Source organism: Somniosus microcephalus, chromosome 13 (assembly GCF_052327205.1).
Source record: "Somniosus microcephalus isolate GS21.2 chromosome 13, FLI_Smic_1.0, whole genome shotgun sequence".
Taxonomy (NCBI): Eukaryota; Metazoa; Chordata; class Chondrichthyes; order Squaliformes; family Somniosidae; genus Somniosus; species Somniosus microcephalus.
In genome coordinates this window covers 83,162,265-83,177,141 of record NC_140999.1, presented here as the reverse complement: position 1 = coordinate 83,177,141, position 14,877 = coordinate 83,162,265, and the positions used below count along the sequence as shown (strand labels likewise).

The 14,877-nt window shown below is 48.8% G+C and overlaps 1 protein-coding gene across 5 annotated transcripts in view; it reads right to left on the bottom strand.

Moving 5' to 3' along the window:
• Positions 1 to 9,836: 9,836 nt before the first annotated feature.
• LOC147108451 (calcium and integrin-binding family member 3-like) overlaps positions 9,837 to 14,877 on the bottom strand; it is a 690,292-nt gene continuing 685,251 nt past the window's right edge. For 4 of the 5 annotated variants that reach the window (XM_086005096.1, XM_086005094.1, XM_086005097.1 and 1 more), the window contains 2 exons: positions 14,115 to 14,310; positions 9,837 to 10,720 (listed from right to left, as the gene is read on the bottom strand). In XM_086005096.1, the coding sequence (XP_085861222.1) occupies positions 10,699 to 10,720; positions 14,115 to 14,310 (218 nt within the window). In that variant the 3' untranslated portion in view covers positions 9,837 to 10,698. The remainder of the gene's footprint in view (positions 10,721 to 14,114; positions 14,311 to 14,877) is intronic. The other variant, XM_086005098.1, reaches the window with a different exon arrangement.

Here is a 14,877-nt window from a genome sequence, read left to right as displayed (position 1 = left end):
CTGATGTTCCCTGTTTTCTCTCTCACCCCTTTCTTGAGTAGCAGGGTTACATTTGCTACCTTACAATCCGCTGGGGCCGATTTAGAATCTGTTGAATTTTGGAAGATCACAACCAATCCTATCTTTGATGCCACCTCTTTTAGAATGCCAGGATGTAGGTCAGCAGGTCCAGGGGATTTGTCGGCTTTTAGTCCCATTAGTTTCTCAAGTGTCTTCCGGTACAGACACGATGGGCCAAATGGCCTCCTTCTGTGTCATAAATTTCTATGATTCTAAGTACTTTTCTCTACTGATCTTAATTACGTTAAGTTCCTCACTCTCATTAGCCTCTTGGTTCCCCACTATTTCTGGTTTGCTTTTTGTGTCTTCTACTGTGAAGACAGATTCAAACTATTTGTTTAAAGTATCTGTCATTTCCTTATTCCCCATTATATTCTTCTGTCTTGGCCTCTAAGGGACCAACATCAGAGTGTGAAAGGCTTAGAGGGTGCGGAATTCTTAAAGTGCATCCAGGAGAACTTTTTGAGCCAGCATGTAGAAAGTCCTACAAGAGAGGGGGCGGAACTAGACCTAATTCTAGGGAATGTAGCCGGGCAAGTGGTAGAAGTGTCAGTAGGAGAGCATTTTGGTGACAGTGACCATAATTTGGTGAGATTTAAGGTAGTCATGGAAAAGGACAAAGATGGACCAGAAATAAAGGTTCTAAATTGGAGGAAAGCCGATTTTAATATGATAAGGCCGGATCTGGCCAAAATGGACTGGGATAAGCTACTTGTAGGAAAATCCACATCAGAGCAATGGGAGTCTTTCAGAAAGGAAATAGAGAGAGTACAATGCCAACATGTTCCCGTAAAGGTCAAGGGTAGGACCAACAAGCCCAGGGAACCCTGGATGTCAAGGGATATACAAGAATGGATTAGGAAAAAAAAGGGAGGCTTTTGGCAGATACAAAGGACTAAAGACAGTGGAAGCCCTACAGGAGTATAGAAAGTGCAGGGGGGCACTTAAAAAAGAATTTAGGAGAGCGAAGAGGGGCAAAATAAAGGAATAGCCCAAGGTGTTTTATATCAGTATATTAAGGGCAAGAGGATAATCGGGGAACGAGTAAGGCCCATTAGGGACCAAAGTGGCAAGCTGTGTGTAGAGCGAAAGATGTAGGTGAAGTTTAAAATGAATATTTTGCATCTGTATTCACTATGGAGAAGGGTGATGTAGGCATAGAAATCAGGCAGGGGGATTGTGAAATACTTGAACAAATTAATATTGAGAGGGAGGAGGTACTAGCAGTTTTAGCGGGCTTAAAAGTGGATAAATCCCCAGGCCCTGACAGAATGTATCCCAGGCTGCTGTGTGAGGCAAGGGAGAAGATTGCAGGGGCTCTGACACAAATTTTCAGAATCTCTCTGGCCACAGGGGAGGTGCCAGAGGACTGGAGAACAGCTAATGTAGTACCATTGTTCAAGAAGGGTAGTAGGGATAAACCAGGGAATTACAGGCCAGTGAGCATCAGTGGTAGGGAAATTATTGGAAAAAATTCTGAGGGACAGAATTAGTCTCCACTTGGAGAGGCAGGGATTAATCAGGGATAGTCAGCATGGCTTTGTAAGGGGGAGATCATGTCTGACCAATTTGATTGAATTTTTTGAGGGGGTGACTAGGTGTGTGGATGTAGTCTACATGGACTTCAGTAAGGCATTTGACAAAGTCCCACATGGGAGACTGGTCAAGAAGGTAAGAGCCCATGGGATCCAGGGTAATTTGGCACATTGGATCCAAAATTGGCTTAGTGGCAGGAGGCAGAGGGCGATGGTTGTTTTCGTGACTGGAAGCCTGTGTCCAGTAGTGTACCGCAGGGATCGGTGCTGGGTCCTTTGCTGTTTGTAGTGTACATTAATGATTTAGATATGAATGTAGGAGGTATGATCAGTAAGTTCGCAGATGACACAAAAATTGGTGGAGTGGTAAATAGCGAGGAGGGAAGCCTCAGGCTACAGGACGATATAGATGGGTTGGTTAGATGGGCAGAACAGTGGCAAATGGAATTTAACCCTGAAAAGTGTGAAGTGATGCATTTTGGGAGGACAAACAAGGCAAAGGAATACACAATGAATGGTAGGATCCTAGGAAGGACAGGGGATCAGAGGGACCTTGGTGTGCATGTACATAGATCTCTGAAGGCAGCAGGACAGGTAGATAAGGTGGTTAAAAAGGCATATGGGATACTTGTCTTCATTAGCCGAGGCATAGAATATAAGAGCAGGGAGGTTATGCTGGAGCTGGACAAAACGTTAGTTAGGCCACAGCTGGAATACTGTGTGCAGTTCTGGTCACCACACTATAGGAGGGATGTGATTGGAGAGGGTGCAGAGGAGATTCACCAGGATGTTACCTGGGCTGGAGCGCTTCAGCTATGAAGAGAGAACAGGCTGGGGTTGTTTTCTTTAGAGCAGAGAAGGCTGAGGGGGGACCTGATTGAGGTGTACAAAATTATGAGGGATCAATAACCAGGGGGTATAGTTTCAAGGTAAGGGGTAGGAGGTTTAGAGGGGATTTGAGGAAAAACTTATTCACCCAGAGGGTGGTTGGAATCTGTAACTCACTGCCTAAAAGGGTGGTAGAGGCAGGAACCCTCACAACATTCAAGAAGCATTTAGATGAGCATTTGAAACGCCATAGCATACAAGGCTATGGACCAAGTGCTGGAAAACGGGATTAGAATAGACAGGGCTTGATGGTCGGCGCGGACACGATGGGCCGAAGGGCAACTTCCTGGCATCATGGGTGGTCCTGCTGCACAGGACGAGAGGAAAAAGAGTGGGAGAGCTGTAGTGATAGGAAATTCCATTGAAAGGGGAATAAATAGGCGTTTCTGTGGCCGCAAATGAGACTCCAGGATGGTATGTTGCCTCCCTGGTACAAGGGTCAAGGATGTCTCAGGGCAGCTGCAGGGCATTCTGGAGGGGGAGGGTGAACAGCCAGTTGTCGTGGTGCATATAGGTACCAACGATATAGGTAAAAAACGAGATGAGGCTTTTATAAATATATCAAAAGGAAAAGACTGGTGAAAACCAAAGTTGGTCCATTGCAGTCAGATACGGGGGAATATATAATGGGAAATAAGGAAATGGCAGATCAACTAAATGCATACTTTGGGTCAGTCTTTACGAAGGAAGACACAAAAAACCTCCCTGGGATATTGGGAAAAATAGGGACATTGGCAAAGGAGGAACTGACGCAAATCAATATCTCTAAGGATATGGTGTTAAGGAAGCTAAAGGGATTGAAGGTGGACAAATCCCCAGGGCCTGATAACATGCATCCTAGGGTACTCAAGGAGGTGGCCCTAGAGATAGCGGATGCACTAAGGATGATTTTTCAGAATTCATTAGACTCGGGAACAGTGCCGATGGATTGGAGGGTAGCTAACGTTACCCCACTATTCAAAAAGGGGGGTAGGGAAAAAGCAGGTAATTACAGACCTGTAAGCCTTACATCAGTTGTGGGCAAAATGCTGGAGTCCATCATTAAGGATGAAATAGCGGAGCACTTAGCAAATGGGGACAGGATAGGACAGAGTCAACATGGATTTACAAAGGGTAAATCGTGCTTGACTAATCTATTGGAATTTTTTGAGGGAGTAACTGGTAGAATAGATGGGGGAGAGCCAGTAGATGTGGTGTACCTGGACTTCCAAAAGGCCTTCGATAAGGTCCCACATAAAAGATTAGCATGGAAAATTGAGGCTCATGGGATAAAGGGGAAAGTTTTGGCGTGGATAGGGAACTGGCTGTCAGATAGAAAACAGAGAGTTGGAATAAACGGCTCATTTTCTGAATGGCAGGCAGTAACAAGTGGGGTACCACAGGGATCTGTCCTGGGCCCCCAGCTGTTCACAATTTACATTAATGACCTGGATCAGGGAGTCGGATGCAGCATTTCCAAATTTGCAGACGACACTAAACTAGGAGGTGGGGTGGGCTCAGAGGAAGAGACCAGGAAGCTCCAGAGCGATTTGGACAGACTGGGCGATTGGGCGGATAAATGGCAGATGCACTATAATGTGGACAAGTGCGAAGTTATCCACCTTGGGTGCAGGAACGGGAGGGCAAATTATTATTTAAATGGCAATAGATTGGGAGAGGGGGAAGTACAGAGAGACCTGGGTGTTCTTGTACACCAGTCACTGAAGGCGAGCATGCAGGTGCAACAGGCGGTCAAGAAGGCAAACGGTATGCTGGCCTTCATAGCAAAAGGGTTAGAATACAGGAACAGGGATACCTTGCTGCAGCTGTACAGGGCACTGGTGAGACCACACCTCGAGTACTGTGTACAGTTTTGGTCGCCTCATCTGAGGAAGGATGTTCTTGCCATGGAGGGGGTGCAGCGGCGATTCACCAGGCTGATACCAGGAATGGCGGGAATGACCTATGAGGAGAGACTATGTAGTTTAGGGATGTACACACTGGAGTTTAGAAGATTGAGAGGGGACCTCATAGAAGTGTATAAAATTCTGACAGGTCTAGACAGACTGGATGCAGAAGGAATGTTTCCCTTGGCGGGTGAGAACAGAACTAGAGGACATAATTTAAGGATAAGGGCTAAACCATTTAGGACAGAGATGAGGGGGAATTTCTTCACTCAGAGAGTGGTGAACCTGTGGAACTCATTGCCACAGAGGGCAGTGTACGCCAGCTCATTAAATATATTTAAGAGGGAATTAGATATATTTCTACGGGCAAAAGGGGTTAAGGGTTACGGAGAGAAGGCGGGGACGGGATACTGAATTAAAGGATCAGCCATGATCTCATCGAATGGCGGAGCAGGCACGAAGGGCCGAATGGCCTACTCCTGCTCCTATCTTCTATGTATCTATGTATCTATGTAAAAGCTGAATATAGGGAGTTAGGAGGTAAATTAAAAAATAGGACCTCAAAGGTAGTAATCTCAGGATTGCTACCAGTGCCATGTGCTAGTCAGTGTAGAAATAGAAGGATATTTCAGATGAATATGTGGCTAGAGGAATGGTGCAAGGGGGAGGGATTCAAATTCCTGGGACATTGGAACTGGTTCTGGGGGAGGTGGGACCAGTACAAACTGAACGGTTTGCACCTGGGTGGGACCGGAACTGATGTTCTAGGGGGAGTGTTTACTTGTGCTGTTGGGGCGGGTTTAAACTAAAATGGCAGGGGGTTGGGAACCTGTGCAGGGAGACAAAGGAATGGGAAGCAAGGATAGAAACAAAAGACAGGAAGGAGAAAAGCAAAAGTGGAAGGCAGAGAAATCAAGGGTGTAAATCAAACAGGGCTACAGTAAATAATAATTCTAAAAGGACTAAGAGTGTTAAAAAATCAAGCCTGAAGGCTTTGTGTCTTAATGCGAGGAGCATTCGTAATAAGGTGGATGAATTAGCTGCGCAAATAGATGTAAACGGAAATTATATTATTGGGATTACAGAGACATGGCTCCAGGGTGACCAAAGCTGAGAATTCAACATTCAGGGGTATTCAATATTCAGGAAGGACAGGAAAAAAGGAAAAGGAGGTGGGGTAGCATTGCTGGTTAAAGAGGAGATTAACACAATAGTAAGGAAGGATATTAGCTCTGATGTGGAATCTGTATGGGCATAGCTGAGAAATACCAAGGGGCAGAAAACGTTAGTGGGAGTTGTATACAGACCCCCAAACAGTAATGCTGAGGCTGGGGACGGCATTAAACAGGAAATTAGAGACGCGTGCAATAAGGGCACAGCAGTTACCATGGGTGACTTTAACCTACATATAGATTGGGCTAATCAAATTAGTAACAATACTGTGGAGGAATTCCTATATGGACCAATATGTCGAGGAACCAACTAGAGATCAGGCCATCTTAGGCTGGGTATTAAATAATGAGAAAGGATTAATTAGCAATCTTGTTGTGCGAGGCCCCTTGGGGAGGAGCGATCATAATATGATAGAATTCTTCATTAAAATGGAGAGTGAAGTAGTTGACTCAGAGACTAGGGTCCTGAATTTAAATAAAGGAAACTATGATGGTATGAGACACGAGTTGGCTAGGATGGATTGGGGAACGTTACTTAAAGGGTTGACGGTGGATAGGCAATGGCAAACATTTAAAGATCGCATGGATGAACTACAGAATTTGTTCATCCCTGTTTGGCATAAAAATAAAACAAAAAAGGTGACCCAACCGTGGCTAACAAGGGAAATTAGGGATTGCATAAGATCCAAGAAGAGGACATATAATTTGGCCAGAAGAAGCAGCAAACCTGAGGATTGGGAGCAATTTAGGATTCAGCAAAGTAGGACAAAGGGATTAATTAAGAGGGGGGAAATAGATTGAGAGTAAGCTTGCAGGGAACATAAAACTGACTGTAAAAACTTCTATAGATATGTGAAGAGAAAAAGATTGGTGAAGTCAAGCGTAGGTCCCTTGCAGTCAGAATCAGGGGAATTTATAATGGGGAACAAAGAAATGGCAGACCAACATACTTTGGTTCTGTCTTCACAAAGGAGGACACAAATAACCTCCCAGAGATATCGGGGAACATAGGGTCTAATGAGAGGGAGGAATTGAATGAAATCAGTATTTGTAGGGAAATGGTGTTAGGGAAATTGACGGGATTGAAGGCCGATAAATCCCCAGGGCCTGATAATCTACATCCTAGGGTACTTAAGGAAGTGGCCCTAGAAATAGTAGATGCGTTGCTGGTCATCTTCCAACATTCAATGGAATCTGGAACAGTACCCATGGATTGGAGGGTAGCTAATGTTACCCCACTATTCAAAAAAGGTGGTAGAGAGAAAACGGGGAATTACAGACCGGTAAGCCTGACATCGGTAGTGGGGAAAATGCTAGAGTCCATTATAAAAGATGTAATAGCAGAGCACTTGGAAAACAGTGACAACATCGGACAAAGTCAACATGGATTTACAAAAGGTAAATCGTGCTTGACTAATCCACTGGAATTTTTTGAGGATGTAACTGGTAAAATAGATAAGGGAGAACCAGTGGATGTGGTGTATTTGGGCTTTCAGAAGGCTTTCGATAAGGTCCCGCATAAGAGATTAGCGTGCAAAGTTAAAGCACATGGGATTGGGGGTAAGGTACTGTCTTGGATAGAGAACTGGTTGGCAGACAAGAAGCAGAGAGTTGGAATAAACGGCTCTTTTTCCAAGTGGCAGGCAGTGACTAGTGGGGTACCGCAGGGATCGTTGCTAGGACCCCAGCTATTCACAATATGTGTCAATGATCTAGACGAGAGAACTAGATGTAATATCTCCAAGTTTGCAGATGACACAAAGCTGGGTGGGCGTGTGTGCTGTGAGGAGGATGCAGAGAAACTTCAGTATGATTTGGACAGGTTGGGTGATTGAGCAGATGCATGGCAAATGCAGTATAATGTGGATAAATGCAAGGTTATCCACTTTGGTGGCAAAAACAGGAAGACGGATTATTATCTGAACGGCAATAGATTGGGAAAAGCGGAAGTGCAACGAGACCTGGGTGTCCTTGTGCACCAATTGCTGAAGGTAAGCATGCAGGTGCAGCAGGCGGTTAAGAAGGCAAATGGTATGTTGGCCTTCATAGCGAGAGGATTCGAGTACAGGAGCAAGGATGTCTTGCTGCAGTTGTACAGGGCCTTGGTGAGACCACACCTTGAGTATTGTGTGCAGTTTTGGTCGCCTTATCTGAGGAAGGATGTTCTTGCCATGGAGAGAGTGCAGCGAAGATTCACCAGACTGATACCTGGGATGGCAGGAATGACATATGAGGAGAGATTGGGTCGATTAGGCTTATATTCGCTGGAGTTTAGAAGAATGAAAGGGGATCTCATTGAAACTTATAAAATTCTAACAGGACTAGACAGACCAGATGCAGGAAGGATGTTCCCGATGGCGGGAGAGTCCAGAACCAGGAGTCACAGGCCAAGGATAAGGGGTAAGCCATTTAGGAGTGAGATGAGGAGGAATTTCTTTACCCAGACAGTGGTGAACCTGTGGAATTCTCTACCACACAAGGCAGTTGAGACCAATTCATTAAATATATTCAAGAAGGAGTTAGATATATTTCTTAAGTTTAAAGGGATCAAGGGATATGCGGAGAAAGCAGGGACAGGGTACTGAATTTGGATGATCAGCCATGATCTCATTAAATGGCGGAACAGGCTCGAGGGGCCAAATGGCCTACTCCTGCTCCTATCTTCTATGTTTCTGTGCTGTATAACTCTATGACTATGAACACTTACTTTTGCTATTCTCTTCCTTTTTACATACTTGTAAAAGCTCATACTTGTAAAAGTTTTTATATTTCTTGCTAGTTTACTCTCCTATTCTATTTTCTTCCTTTTAATCAAAATTTTTGGTCATCCATTGCTGGTTTCTAAAGCTCTCTTAAGAGGTTTGTCTCCCCTCTTAAACTGGCCAGTTTGTTTTCCAGAGTACATTTTGCACCAATTCGGTAAATCACCCGAACTTTCCCTTGAATTATGAAAATAAGTTTGTATTTCTTTGTGGCGGTGACTGGAAAGCCAATGTGCTGATGTATTAGCAACAGGAAGCTGTGGTGAAAGAACAACAACATTGCCAAACACTAGAAGCAAACCATGGGGAGAAATATGATAAACACAGAGAAAACTATGATACTGAAAGTTACGTAAAGATACATTTTCTGAATTGTCATTGTGGTTTAAAAAGCAGCGATCAATGTTTGCTAATTCTCGCCATGTAAACAACGCTGTTCAACTGCGGCGCTATGTGATTTCCCATGAAATAGCTGTATCATCGAAACCATTTTCTGAGGGAGAATTTTTGAAGAATTGCTCATTCAAACCTGCAGAAACAGTGGGTGGAAATCTAAGCATTGGCCAGAAGCTCATCTGAAATTGGGCCTCAAGCCTCATTTTAATCATCGAGGCGAACTGTGGCACCAGAGGCAGCTCATCCAATGTCGGGGCCGAGATTTGCTGTAAGTCCTGGGAGGTAGGAGGTGGAGAATGCCAGGCGAGCTGGACCGGGAGCATCTCGTTCCTACCGTTTCTTCAGCACCCTTCAGCGGTCCCTTTAAGGACCATTGTTTAGGCCCAGTAGAACTGAAAATTCTAGTGGAAGCTGGCACAGCGCATGCTGCACCTGGTTTTGCCCACATTGTGCAGAAGGTTCCTGAACCAGAGCCGGGTCCCTACTTATGTGAGCACTCCCATTGTATGGTGATTAAGAACATAAGAATTAGGAACAAGAGTAGGCCATACAGCCCCTCGAGCTTGCTCCACCATTCAATAAGATCATGGCTGATTAGTGACACACATGAGCACTCTGAGGGTGGACGGAGGCTCCCGCCTCACAAACCTTCGACTTCAGGAGCCAGTGGAGGTGTCCCTGATACAAGGGTTTGTGCAGCGACCTTGCTCTTGCAGTGGTGAGGATGCCTTGATGGGCACACAGCTCACAGATTCAGATCTAGTGAATAGAGGAAGATAAGGCGTGAGTTTATCGGATAAACTTTCAGAGACTCCACTCCTGGAAAACCAACAGTGCCATGACTTGGTGTGCTGACCTCTGAGCCCCCGCTGACTGACTCCCCCACTAGCGTTAGTCACACAGGAAGTTTACCCCCTTACACCCATCTGAGTTTCTGCTAAAAAGATGAATATACCCAAGATCTCCAGGACCCAAGTTAATGCCTTCACATGAAGTCCTTTCTCAAGGTGGTGGCTGGGCTGGGTTATCAGAGACCATCAATTCAAAGAGCTCCTAAACTTTGGTGCAGGTGCTCAGTGACTGGGTTAAATCTCACCCATGGCATCAGGGAGCCAGAAAGTACTCACGCTCTTTGAGACAGTCAGAGTTTATTAAATAATAAACATAACAAGCGATGGACAAGAGTTTGTGCAAAACCATCACACGGCAACTTTACACAAGGTTTATATTTTGAACACATGTATTAATAGTGAGCAGGTTTCCACGACAATCCCGGTAAGGGGTCAGAGTTAGAGCCCGAGTGTGGACTCCCCCCGCACAGAGAGCCCAGGCCGCAGTGTGAATCTCCCCACCCCGGGCAGGGCCCAGGCCCCAGTGTGAGACTCCCCCCAGGCAGGACCCAGGGCCCCAGTGTGAGACAACCCCCAGGGCAGGCCCCAGTGTGAGACTCCCCCCGGGAAGGACCCAGGGCCCCAGTGTAGACTCCCCCCGGGCAGGACCCAGGGCTCCAGTGTGAGACTCCCCCTGGACAGGACCCAGGGCCCCAGTGTGAGACTCCCCCCGGGCAGGACCCAGGGCCCCAGTGTGAGACTCCCCCCAGACAGGCCCCAGTGTGAGACTCCCCCCGGGCAGGACCCAGGGCCCCAGTGTGAGACTCCCCCCGGGCAGGGCCAAGGCCCCGAGCCCCAGTGTGAGACTCCCTCCGGGCAGGGACTGGACCATCGCTGACAGGATACTTCAGGGCTTCATCAACCCCAATAATCACATTTTAATTAAATTTGTTCAGTTTAATTTGTTGTACTTTTTGTTAAGTTACAGTTTTAGTTGATCGCACCAAAACAGCATCAGTGACAGGATTGTGACTGATCAAAGCAGAGCACCTGGGCCGAGTGTCCAGGCTGCAGATTTCGGCTCAGCCTCTCCAGTGAAGACTTGGGATCCTGGAACAGACACAGTTATTCAGCACAGGCCCCAGGGGTCGGGCTTCAGTCGGACGGCCTCAGATTCGGATGTGGAAAGTGCTGAAGGGAAAACATCCCAGTCACTGACTCATCACCAGAGCCCCACCCAATACAATACAATAATACAAATCGCTTTATTGGCATGATAAGGTACATCTTATGCACCCCCTGCCAATCACCAGAGCCCCGCCCCTGCCAATCACAGAGCACCGCCCCCTGCCAAACACACCGAGCCCCGCCCCGTCAATCACACCAGAGCCCCGCCCCATGGCAATCACACTGAGCCCCGCCCCTCGTCAATCACACCGAGCCTTTTCCTGTCAATCACAGAGCCCCGCCCCCTGGCAATCACAGAGCTCCGCCCCCTGGCAATCACAGAGCCCCGCCCCTTGTCAATCACACTGAGCCCACCCCCGGCCAATCACACCGAGCCCCACCCCTGTCAACCACAACAGTGCCCCGCCCCTGCCAATCACACTGAGCCCCACCCTGTCAATCACAGCGCCCCACTTCCTGCCAATCAAACAGAGCTCCGCCCCAGCCAATCACACTGAGCCCCGCCCGCTGTCAATCACACCAAGCCCTGCCCCGTCAATCACACAGAGCCCCACCGCTGTCAATCACACCGAGCCCTGCCCCTGTCAATCACACGGCGCCCCACTCCTGCCAATCACACTGAGCCCCGCCCATGTCAATCACGCCGAGCACCACCCACTGCCAATCACACTGAGCCCCTCCCCTGCCAATCACAGTGCCCTGCCTCCTGCCAATCAAACCAAGCCCCACCCCCTCCCAATGAACAGAGCCCTGCCAATCACACCGAGCCCCACCCCCTCCCAATCAACAGAGCCCCGCCCCTGTCAATCACAGAGCCCCACCCCCTGCCAATCAACAGAGCCCTGCCAATCACATGGAGCTCTGTCCCTGTCAATCACACTGAGCTCCGCCCCATGCAAATCACCAGAGCCCCATCGCTGCCATTCACACCGAGCCCTGCCAATCAACTGAGCCCTGCCCCCTGCCAATCAACAGTGCGCCACCCCATGCCAATCAACAGAGCCCTGCCAATCACCAGAGCCCCGCCCCCTGCCAATCACACCGAGCCCCGCCCGGCAATCACAGCGCCCCGCCCCTGACAACCACACCAGTGCCCCGCCCTCTGTCAATCAAAGTGCCCCGCCCCCTGTAACTCAGAGCCCCGCCCCTGCCAATGGCAGAGCCCTGCCCCGTCAATCACACTGAGCCCCGCCCCTGCCATTCACACTGAGCCCCACCCCGTCAATCACAGTGCCCCGCCTTCTGCCAATCAAACTGAGCCACGCCCCTGTCAATCACACCGAGCCCGCCCCGCCAATAACACTGAGCCCACACCCGAGTCAAACTGAGTCCCGCCCCCTGCCAATCACACTGAGCCCCGCCACCTGCCAATCACACTGAGCCCCACCCCCTGCCAATCACACTGGACCCCACCCCCTGCCATTCACGCGGAGCCCCACCCCGTCAATCACAGTGTCCCGCCTTCTGCCAATCAAACCGAGCCCCGCCATCAATCACACTGAGCCCCGCCCCTGCCAATCACACCGAGCCCCAGCCCCTGCCAATCACACTCGGCCCCACCCCCTGCCAATCACACTGGGCCCTGCCCCCTGTTATTCACACTGGGCCCCGCCCGTCAATCACAGCGAACCTGCCCTTGTCAATCACACCGAGCCCCGCCCCTGTCAATCACACCGAGCCCCGCCCCTGTCAATCACACCGAGCCCTGCCCGTCAATCACACCGAGCCCTGCCCCTGTCAATCACACCGAGCCCCGCCCCTGCCAATCACACTCTGCCCCGCCCCGTCAATCATACTCGGCCCCGCCCCTTGCCAATCACACCGAGCCCATCCCTGTCAATCACACTGAGCCCCGTCCTGTCCATCACACCGAGCCCCGCTCCTGCCAATCACACCGAGCCCTGCCCTATCAATCACACTGAGCCCTGCCCCCTGTCAATCACACCGAGCCCCGCCCATTGTCAATCAGACTGAGCCTCGCCCCTTTCAAATCAAATCAAATCAAATCAACTTTTATTGTCATTGTTAGTGCACAAGTGCAGTACAACGAAATGTAGGCTTGTGGCTCGCTCCCGAGAGTGTACAATTTGGATTAGGACACTTAAACATTCAACATACATTTATACATTTGGCTTGCAGTATATTAGCATAAATATGACCATAATAAAGTGCATTGGCAGATGTGCAGGCTTTAGTGTTTATTTGTGGAGTTCAGTAGGTTGACAGCCCTGGGAAAGAAGCTGTTCCTAAATCTGGTCGTACGGGTGCAAATGCATCTGTAGTGTCTTCCAGGTGGTAGGAGGGCGAACAGACTGTGGCTGGGGTGGGTAGGGTCTTTGATGATAGACCGTGCCCTCCGTAGGCAGCGTTTCTGATATATATGCTCTATGGTCGGTAGCCAGGTGCCGGTAATGCGTTGGGCAGTTTTGACTACCCGCTGCAGGGCTTTCCGGTCATGGGAGCTACAGCTGCCATACCATACTGTGATACAGTTTGTCAGGATGCTCTCTATAGTGCAGCGGTAGAAGTTAGAGAGGATCAGGGGTGACAGATTACATCCCTTCAGCCTCCTCAAGAAGTATAGGCGCTGCTGGGCCTTCTTCACCAGAGAGGAGGTGTTGAGGGACCAGGAGAGGTCTTCCGTGATGTGGACTCCGAGGAACTTAAAGCTGGCCACCCTTTCCACCTCTGCCCCATTGATGTGGATGGGGGTGTGACTTCCGCCTTTGGACTTCCTGAAGTCCACGATTATTTCCTTTGTTTTCAATCACATGGAGCCCCCTGCCAATCACACTGAGCCCCGCCCCCTGCCCAATTGCACTGGGCCCTGCCCAATAACAGTGAAGGCCCCCTCCCCTGTCCAAACACAGTGCAGGGTCCCACCCTCTGTCCAATCAGACTGAGCCCCTCCCCCTGTCCAATCACAGTGCTGGGCCCCACCCCCTGTCCAATCACAGTGCAGGGCCCTGCCCCCTGTCCAATCACGTGCAGGCCCCCGCCCCCTCTAATCACAGAGCAGGGTCCCACCTTCTGTCCAATCACACTGAGCCCCTCCCCCTGTCCAATCACAGTGCAGGTCCCTGCCCAATCACCATGCAGGCCCCCGCCCACTGTCCAATCACAATGCAGGCCCCACCCCTGCCAATCACAATGCAGGGCCCCGCCCACTTTCCAATCATAGTGCAGGGCCCTGCCCCTTGTCCAATCACATTGGAGGGCCCTGTCCCCTGTCCAATCACAGGACAGGGCCCCGCCCCCTGTCCAATCACAGGGCAGGGACACAGAGTCAGAACAAGTCCCAACAACTTGAATGAATCCAAAGAAACAAATGTGAGAGCCTGAGTGAGTCGGAGCCGCTCCCAGCCAGAGCTGGAGTGAGCGAAGTAGTGAATTGTACCTGAGGAAGTCGGGGGCTCGGATAATCATGTGCTGGAAATCATCCAGTGATAGCTTGCCATCATTATCCAGGTCCGCTTCATCCAGCACCTTCTCACAGACCAGCCTCACCTCCTCCGGTGTCAGCTCGTTTCGAGTCAGTTTGATCAATGTCTTCTCCAAATCCGATTTGCAAATAAAATTATCGTTGTTGAAATCTAAGTGTTTGAAAGAAATAAGCTTCATTGCTCAGGTCAACTCAACTTAATGCAGATCACATCTGCTGCATAACGAGAAGAGCACTGGTCAAAACAATCCACACTGCCTGAGCAACAGGAGCACCTTTGAGTACTTTGAATAAACAATATCATAGAATCATAAAATGGCCCATTCGGCCCATCGTGCCAGTGCCGGCTCTCTGAAAGAGCTATCCAATTAGTCCCACTCCCCTGCTCTTTCCCCATAGCCCTGCAAATTTCTCCTTTTCAGGCATTTGTCCTTTTGAAAGTTATATTGAATCTGCTTCCACCACCCTTTCAGGCAGCGCATTCCAGATCACAACAACTCACTGTGTAAAATGTTTCCTCATGTCACCTCTGGTTCTTTTACCAATTATCTTAAATCTGTGTCAAGGGAATTAGATAAATACTTGTAAAGGAAAAATCGACCCTCCTGCCAGTGAAAACCGTTTCTCCTGATCTACTCTATCAAAACCCTTTATATCCATTCTGGATATTGCTTTGTTTCATTTTTAAAGGGATAGATAATGTTCTTTTGACCCTAGA